The sequence below is a fragment of the Sylvia atricapilla genome, chromosome 7, assembly GCF_009819655.1.
Source record: "Sylvia atricapilla isolate bSylAtr1 chromosome 7, bSylAtr1.pri, whole genome shotgun sequence".
Taxonomy (NCBI): Eukaryota; Metazoa; Chordata; class Aves; order Passeriformes; family Sylviidae; genus Sylvia; species Sylvia atricapilla.
Genome location: NC_089146.1, coordinates 2,151,156 through 2,161,087, shown reverse-complemented (window position 1 = coordinate 2,161,087; position 9,932 = coordinate 2,151,156). Strand labels below are relative to the sequence as shown.

Genomic DNA, 9,932 nt, shown 5'->3' with positions numbered 1-9,932 from the left:
CAAACAAACAAACAAAAAATTACAGCATTGGTTCAGATATATCAGAACTTTAAGAATTTAAAAGTTACTAGTAAGTAACTGAGGGTTCACTTTATAGTATGAATCACAATGCTGAATCTCAGGACCAGGGAAGCTTTTGGAAAAAAAACCAACCAGTTTAGAGGCCAAGCATATTTACTTATGGTCCAAAATTCTTCAATCTGGAATGAGTAAGTTCTGAAGTCATACAAGCCCATGAAGACCTGTGAAGAAGGCTCATATCTCTCTTCAAATCACTGGCCTCGTTCCAACATTTTCTGGGGAGAATACATTTCTACAGTGTGTAAAAAGTGATACAGTCCAAGTGTTACCAATTCCTTTTCCTATATAGAAAACACATTACTACAGCAAAAAAAGGTTCGAGAGTAGCCCTTGCTTTCAATGGTAATCTTTTGTCCTAGTAGTCAGATCTTTTTAAACTATAAAAAATAGTTCTGTGGGCAGCAACAGGACATTCTTCTTCTGCACTATTTCTCACATGAGGCAAAACCCTCCCCCATGAATTAGACATTTGATCCAAACTGGCTCCATATGGGGACAGCTCAGCCCAGCCATCTGTGCTTTGTGCTCCAGGAATTACAAACACATTTTGTTTGTAATGGCACAAAAGGCCACCTGAGATGACTCGATATACAGTGGCAAGTGTTGAACTTACTAAGTTGTGGACATAGTCTTGCAAGCTCCAGAGGAAAAATTCCTTCTCTATCTTCCTTCCCAACAAACTTGTTTCACCAGGCTTTTCACAGTTTGTGCAGTGCATGGACACAGGTTGCCTTGAGGACGAGGCCTGATGTGCTCTGCCTTCCGTGAGCAGGCTGAACCCTAAATAGTTCTGTGGTAGCTCAGCTGAAACCAGTAACAACAGAAATACAGCAAGAACAAAACAAATCCTTCCAATCCTGCCCAAATCCAGGCAACATATGGATGAGTCCATGTGATTCTTCCCCAACTTTTCCCTTGTGTGGTTTGCTGAGCTTGCCCACATTCTTGCAGGAAGTAGTTAAAAAGTAGTAGTGTAGTTAAAAAAGCATCACCTCAGGGATTTATTTGTGCGCCAGCTACCACAGGTAAGGACTGCCACAGAAATTACCACGTCTAAAAGGTTAATGCCTAAATCTAATCCAACTGTGTCAGAAGCAGCTTCTTGCAGAGATACCACACCCCTTACCTATTTGTCAGTGATGACATGTTTTCTAGATTTGGTTCACTAACACCACAAACAGTGGAAATCTGGGATCTGAGGCAAATGGACACATACATACATACATGTTCTGTAATTAAAAATATTGAAGGCACAAGGTTATTTCTTAAACTTGAGTTTTTCAAGAATCCATCTTGAAAACAGGCATTATTCTCCCACAAAAGTCTATATCATAATCAAAATCTTAATTGAAATCAGAACATTTGAATGTATTAGACTATAAATATTACAGAGTAGAACTCATAAGTCTTGCATTCCACCTAATTACTTTATGAATAAACTTCTTCATTATGGTACTAACTTACCAATTTAAAAACCCTTCCATAGTTATAACATAAAGTGCATAATAAGGAAAAATATAGATGTACTGTCTTACTTCCTTAAGACAATTTTATTCCAGTACTTTTTTCCTCTGGACAGAGGAAGCTATTGTAACTGAGCACACAACAGCTCATTCATAACAGAAAAAGTTACCAGCATGCACAGAAGTTGCACCAAGAACAGGGGCTCTATACAATGTCCAGAGCCTGTTGAGGAACACACAGCTTTTATACATCAGGGATTACAGAGCACAACCATCTGGTCAGCTTTCAGGCTAAATGAGCCCATGCTATCCTGCAAGGCCAATTTGCATGACTGATAAAAAAGGGACTATTATACATCTGTCTCAGTCATGTCTGATGTTACGGTTTCAGCAACATTCGCCTGTTCTAGGATTATTTCAAGTTTCATACTTTTAACAATACACTTATTTCTATGGGTACAACTGGCATTGCTACATACTGTATAAATGCTTTTCTTGCTTTATTATGTAAAAATAGGATTTAAAGGATAATGGCACTAAACTGATATTTTAAACATTGTTTTTAATTCCTTCTTCCAACTTTTTACAAGATTCGCTATTGCAAAAGGCAAAAGGTGAAGAATTAAAAGAAGTCTTCACATAAAAGCTCTAAGGATTGATATTTAATGAACTGTGAGATATAAATCAATGCACAACAGCACAGTTAAAGCTTAAAATACTAGGATAACATTTATATTAAAAATAATTCACCTACAGATAATACAGTCTAGTGTTTATTGTATGTTATGGAAGGTACACTTGAATTTCAAAAATTTAAAACATATAAAAAGTGGTTAAGGGCTAACATTTTATCAATATATGATAAATGTGTAAGAATGTTTATTATACAGCAGGGTACAATGGTAGTGTTAATGCCAACAGGGCACCACAGAAGTTAGTTTAAAAAAAATTTCCACTATGCTTTATACAAACACCACCACTTGCAGTTGTTTAAGGGTATTGGGAGAGGATCACTGTCTGTAGGATAAGCAGTCCTATAACATTTTTAATGTTAGATAGTGTCATAGTACGTAGATTGGTGAACGTTTCAAAATAAAACTAGAAATGCTGTAATTACTTCACAGAAATGCACATCCAATATTTGTTTTCAATAAGAACAATAGGTACAAGTTTATAACTCTCCCTATTTGGAATAATTTACACACAGATGAAAGCTACTCTATCTAAAATAATCACTACATACATTTTTCTTCTGGGAAATAAACAAGCAATTTTTGTTTTCCATGATCAATATCAAAAACATATAGCAGAAGCAGTATTTTTAAAACATAACTGGTGCTCTAAAGTTAAAAAAAAAAAAAAAAAAGGAATGAGAAAAAAAGTTTTCCATAAGTGTGCAACCTAAAATCAACCAAGCTTATATTGTAATACAACCATAATTAAGAAACCACTGTTTAGGAATACAACTTGATGGAAAAAGTTTATAATTCACAAAACTGTTCATCAGGCCATAGAGTAAAATAGCTCCACAGTTTACAGATAAAACTTAGGCCACACAGATGCGTGCTATGTCTTATCTCCAGTTAGTAGATACTTAGGCAGAGGATGTAACACTTTGTTTGTAGACAGCGTGGTATGCATTTCTCAGCAAGACATAAGGGAAACAAGACTCCAAGAGATCCATTGTCAGGAAAGGAGACTCCTGCACAATCTGAAAAATACCAGAAACACAAGGTTTTGCAGAGCAAAACTGCCTGCTCCTGATAATGTTTCATGTAGATCCTTCCAGCTCACATCACACCACCACTCACATATTTCACAGTGAAAATAAATTGCACCAAGTTTACAGTAGTTTCTCCCTACACTTAAACTCACTGCTTCTCAAAGCAAGCATTTTGCTTTCCTATATAAACAGTCATCTTCCAAAAGATACTGAAAACTGAGAGGAAGTCCTCAGAGCAGAGAGGATTTTCTACTGCACATTCTGAACGCTGCTTCTTAAATGTGTGGTACGTACTAAGTGAACAATTAAAATTATCTGAACAATGTGATACAATGTTCTAAGCAATAAAGGATGATGGCAATAATATATGCATGTTGGGGGAATGAAAAAAATTTACTGACAGTAGAATGCCAAGAACGACACCAAAGTGATTTCCACTGGTTTGTGAGCTGCAAATAAAACACACAAATAAATGCTCACCATGTCCAGTAGTAGGTAAACAGATTCTCGGTTTCTTGTAGTAGTTTTGTCTGTCTCCTGGCCAATCTTCAGTAGACTGGATGATGCAAGCTAGATAAAATGAGTATTTTAAAGCAATAAATAAAACAAAGCATTGATGAGCTGCTGATATTTTGTTACACAAAGCCAAGGGACTCTGCACTGTACTAATAATGACAGAGGAAAGCAAATAATCCTGAGCTTATGAACCACATGAATCATCACTGGGCTTTAAATGTGCGATATTGCAATTATTCCTACTAGTGTTTAATAAATGACACATGCTATTTTAATATAAAAAGTAAGTTAATTTGTTGCAGAGAATTTTTTTTGTTGTAATCATTGCTTGACAATTATGAATCTCCTGAAATTAATGACAGAACTCCCAGGGGATCAAAGTCTCACTTCTGTCCTTCCCAATATACAATTCAACTTACTGCATTTTTATAAGGTTTGAAGTGATTAAAATTTTTATTGTTTGAAATTTTGCACATTTTGCAACAGAAGAAGTTTGGAAGAAATGTCATCTTAACTGTCAATGAATAATATTTTATCAGTGTACCTTCAGTATACACTAACTTGTTACCAAACTGGGCCTGGATAAAAAATATTCATATTAGCTGTAGTTCTAGTTGGCATGTGTATCTTAGCTGGTGGGATAGCCAGTTGTGTAAAACAGTGGTATGATTAAATATGGAGTAGAGACTAGACAAGGTAGAGTCTTGTTAGTCTCTAAAAAGGAGGGAAATTATGCCTATTGATTTTTGTATTTTTTTCTTTTATTCTCTTTATTCTGTACACATATATTTGGAGCTCTGTAGCCTATTATTGTATCCTAGCTAGTTTTTCCAGTACTTTTCCATGCCCTTTACCCAGGCAGAAAGACAAAACATGTTCCAGAGCTCCAAGCCCCAGAAAGAGCAAGGCCCCTGTGCTACCCTGGTTCTTCCTGGCTATGAAGGTTGAGAACAACTATTCAAGACACATTTTCATAAAAAAAAGACAGCTTGTACCAAGGGGAGGGCTCCAGAGAAGGGGCTTGACCTGGGGGGAGGTGAATGGCATGAACTTGTCCTCTTAATTGATACTTTTTGTCAATTATGCTAATTTGCTAAACTTATACAAACTGTATTCACCCCGTGTGGGTGGGCTTTTGTGGGCATTCTTCCATAACTGCCCCTGGAGCTTCAATAAAGATCCACTTTTATATTATCTCCCACACTGATGTTATCTCAAGAGTGTGTGTTGTTTCATGTCTAGGTTGAAAAAGGCATCACCAAAAGCAACCCTATCACCCTAGTTTTAGAAAATATCCTAGAAACTTCTAACATGTACTTAGGTATTTACAAGCTCAGGATCACAGAATAGAGTAAAATACTTAATTTTACTTGATACACCATGCCTTGATACACCATGATTTTGTGCCTTACAGAAATCTGAAAAAAATTCCTTCCAACTTTCATATGTACAGTCATCATTTAGGCCCTCACAACAAGCAATGGCAACATGCCTAAATCACATGTTTACCAGAAGAGGATTTTAAATTAAAAATACTAACTTTAAAAATCCAACTCAACATTCTTCTAGAAAAAGCTGTCATGAATCGATTTTTAACATGAAGTCAATATGTATACCTCAAAAGATACACAGTACACACTCATCAGCATTAAAGAACCTCCTACTTTTTTTCATATTTAATTAACTTGGACAGGAAAGCAGATCATCTTCAGCAGTAGTTTTCTTCTCAAGAGAAATGTTTTTCTTTCAGACTAACAGTAAGTGTTAAAAAACAAAGATTAACAAAATATCTGAAGCATCAAGTCATAGTCTGTGCAGTAAAAGCAGTGGTCTGAAAGCGGTCCATAAACACTAAAAGAATGCAAACCTCATACCAAAAGTGTTTTTATCACATGAAACTATACTGGTTTTCTTCACTTGTCAAATGTATGCAACTTGATACAACCATTTCTCTTTCATGTTTTATATCCAGCAGTTGCATTAGACAAGGTCAATGGCCAGAGGGTTTTTTCTGTTTTACAAAATGCAATGAATTTCCACAAGTGAAAGAGTGCTTTAAGATTATATTTTTAAAAAAGGAAAAAAAATTGTTTCTGTTAACTTTAACTTTTTAACTTTAGTTACAGAAAGTTACCTAAAATAAAGAGGGAGGGGCTTCTTTTCCCACACATTTTAATGCCAAACAGAAAAATCAAAACCCACTCAAAATTGATAGCAGTTTTTAAAAATTAAAGTGATGCTGCTGTTTTAGCCTTTAGTTTCCTTCAAGTACTGGCTAATTAAGAGCTATTTAAAAAAAAATTATTTCTACTCAAGCAGCACACCAAAATGTATTTAAAACACGTCACCATGACCTAAAAATTTTCGGGTTTTTTCCAAAGCATCTCCAAAGATTTCAGTAGCTTTCATATTCAATCTACTTGGAGGCATAAAAAATTTCCTCTTCCCAACTACCCCTGTAACACTCTGCCTCCTGGCTGTTCATGTTTAAGAAGGGCAGGCATGTCAAAAGGTACAACACAAAAACCACTCTAAAGTTTATTTTACATTTTCAAAGATCCACATCGTAGGAAAAAGCCAGCTAGAGAAGAACTTTGATTTTAAATACATTGCACATTTTTTTCCCCAGTCGTGGGCCACACAATGTGAGAAATTGTATGTACTAAAATACTAAAGATTATACTGAAACACACTGTGGCACTTGCACTGATTTGTTCCTCTAAATTTCCAACATCACATACAAGTGTTTATAATGAACTACTGCAAAATTTAATCAATGTATAGACTTGTATATAGAAGCATATAGAAAACATTCTTCTCTATTGTGCATCAAAAGCAGATTCTCATGAAATCAATTGCATTGCATCCCAAATCAGCAGCACATTTTAACAAGCAGGAATAAAGTTATACATACAGCCAAAAATTCTTTCAGACGGTCTTCAATGCTCCCCTTGTGGATGGTGAATAAAGCTGCAGCAATCTGATTGATAGCTTTTGCCAAGCAATGAATGTTGTTGCAATGCCCTAAACAAAAACATACTCAAATCACCTCGGTGCCATGTTGGAAAAGACAGTATTCCTTGGAAAAATATCACCAAAGACTGAAGTCACACGTACTTTCATTGTGACAGTCAAAGAACTTCTAGCATCTCTACACAATGGGAGCAAGGTACTCTTCCACACTGACCTTGCTATCAGGAAAACCACCAGAAGTACAGCTCTCCCTTCCAATTCCTAATGGTCACAACAACCTGAGAAACAACCTGGGGCTTTTAGAAATAAGGAATATTGGAAGTATTTTTGGTTTTTACAAAACTTGAGAGTGTTAACACTTGACTAGGCCAAAAAGACAGGATTTTGACAAGCTAATTGACCATTTCTCTCCCCATCTGTGTAAATGAACATGTCATGCCCAGACAGTATTCCTCAAAGAGATCTACAGGTACTCAAGAACAAAGGTGTTCCATCGCTGACTTTCATATGTAACATCTTGCCTAAAATTCACCAAGCCTTCAGAGCCCTGGAAGGTAGTTAAATGACACCAGTCTTCACAGAGAACAGAAGAACTGCTCCTCAGTAAACCTGATATTTCTTCCAGGCAAATTAAGTCAAATATACCACTTTACAACAAAATTAATATACACATGGACAAGTATCTTAGGCAAGTGTGAGCATATGAAAAGGAGGTGGTCTTTGAAGGAGTTAACAAGTACTCAAGCATGCAAGCATGCTGATTCTTAACTTATTTTTTGATCACTGTTGAGCAGTGAGCTCATTTTTTCATTCAGTCATTTACCCTGACTCCAAGTTCATGCTTGAATAGCGAGGTCAGCTGGACCCCATCACTCCACATGAGAAAAATTCATTTTTTCTCCACACGTATCACTATTGTTACTCAAAATTACTATTAGCAGTCATTTGATTGCCCAGTTTACTCAGTACCATACCTCTCTGCAGCTCTTCACTCCTCTAATACCCTCAACAGGTTGACATGATATATAAATTTTCTCACCTCACTCTTCAGCCCCTCATCCAGGTGGTCTGTAAATATACTGACTAGTAGGTCCCAGTGAGGATCCCTGTGGATCTCCATCTAGCAGGGCCCCCAGATTGGACACTCCAACTTAGTCTCCTATTTGTATGTGAATATCAATCAAGAAAATCTGTTCTGCTTAATTCTAATTCAAATATGCATTTGTCTTTGAAAAGGCTGATTTTATTCAAGAGATTTTATTTTTATGTCTCAGGCTCTAGAAAAAGCATCAACAAGAGAATTCAGCAAAATAACTGTTGTTTTCCAACTCACAATTTCAAGTATTTAGAAAAAAACTAGGGCTCTTGCAGACTTGTGTTCTATTCTACCCTCTAGTTGACAAATTAAGACCTCTAGCCTGGTATTTGACTAGCAGTTCAGATTCTGGACTGGAAACAAAGGTAAAGGTCTGTTAGACTTTGAATCTTTATCTGGAACTAGTGGAAGAAACAGACTTGATCTTGAAGCAGACAGAGGGAATACAGACATTGCTACAGCTGTCCAAGCACTGTCTGTATTTGGGAGATATGTCTTGCCAGATTAAAAAGCTGAAACTCCTTCAAATCTGTGACTCGTTGATGGATTAATTCAGGATTTGTCCAGGGAATTTACTTCATAAAGCAGAATTTATTAAGTTCACATTCTGGAAATACCATTTATATTAAGTGTTTCAAGCCAGATGTTCTACAATAAGGGTAGAACACAAGAAAAAGTAGTATTATGCAAGGAAGGCAGAAATTACAAAGTCTATTCTGTTTGTTGAATTTTTGTAGAGAGAACATATTTTATGTTATACCTTTTGCCAGATTTTCCTCTCAGTAAAAGAGCCCACTCAGTAAAGAATTATGTAAATACACAGGCCACATCTCACAGAACCAGTAGCAGCTCCTAATATGGGATTCTTTGAGTCCAAGATGTAACTTCTCTCCAATCACAGTTTCATGTCATCTATTAATTGTACTTTAAGAACTCACTTTGAAAAAGGCTTTGCCTGACTTCATCTTAAGATTTATTTAATGTAAATGAAACCACATAAATTGGAATATTTAAGCTACATGATATAAAACAGGCAGAAGATTATCTGCTTATTTTCAACAGAAGATTTATTTGTTGTTTCAGCCTGCTAAAAAATAATGACTAAGAGGGTTTGGGAAGGGAGGAAATTTGAGGAAGGCAAACCCACTGAGCTTTAACCTGCTGGAGAACCTCTAGCTAGTCTGTCCATATTCTTAGCCATTTATTTGCAGAGGGGTAAATGTGAAAATATAATCACCAGTGAAACTTTTAGTACTGCCCCCCGGCAAGCCATACAGGTTTTGAGACTCTACAGCTGGTAAGATCTTTTGAAGGAGAAACAGGGAGCAGGAAGTGCTTCCAAAGGATTTCTTTTACAAAACTATAACTAGGCAATTTTAATTTAAGAGATGTGATCTTACATACACATAAACAAGCTCATTTGGACTGAGTAAAGACAGTCAACCTGACTGCCTTCAAACAAGGAAGTTTCTACCTGTGCACTTCACCAATCACACCCTGCTCTCACCTATTATTCCAAGATTTTTATTCATGTATCACAACTTGGAAAAATCTTGCAAAGAGCAAAAGAAATACTATGAGCACATAAATAACAGGTTACAGATTATTCTCCCAATTCATCAGAAAAAGCTTTTAACTTGAAAATTCTTTCATTTTCAAATCAATATTCAAGTTCTACTCATACATCAGATTTATCTAACATTTTCCACCACTGGAGAAGTCTACACTATCTGTTTTAAAATGAAACTAGAGTCAACAGATCCCTAATAATTCAAAACTGAAGAGAACGCTGATGAATCCCATGTAAAACAACAATCCTGGGTCTCTAAAAAACATGATTTGCATACTACATTAAGTGACACAGAAAGCTTTCAAAATTTTTGGCATTTTCCTGATACTTTAAATTTTCAGAAGCCAGTTTACATTTACTATTGTGAGTTACAATTTTGAGTGAATTAAAAATAATGCAGGTTTAAAAACCAATTGGAGATAACATGCATCCCAGTGAATGAAAGCAGTAAAACCACGGTCTTTTATGTGAGTTATATTTCACATTACAAAGGAAATAGCTTGAACAGCT

At 35.9% G+C, this 9,932-nt stretch overlaps 1 protein-coding gene across 1 annotated transcript in view; it reads right to left on the bottom strand.

Annotated features, from left to right (window-relative positions):
- Window positions 1-1,612: 1,612 nt before the first annotated feature.
- The window catches only part of LOC136363299 (nck-associated protein 1-like), a 60,348-nt gene continuing 52,028 nt past the window's right edge, over window positions 1,613-9,932 (bottom strand). The window contains 3 exon segments of the mRNA XM_066322386.1: window positions 1,613-3,255; window positions 3,748-3,837; window positions 6,698-6,807. Coding sequence (XP_066178483.1) covers window positions 3,139-3,255; window positions 3,748-3,837; window positions 6,698-6,807 — 317 coding nt within the window. The 3' untranslated portion in view covers window positions 1,613-3,138.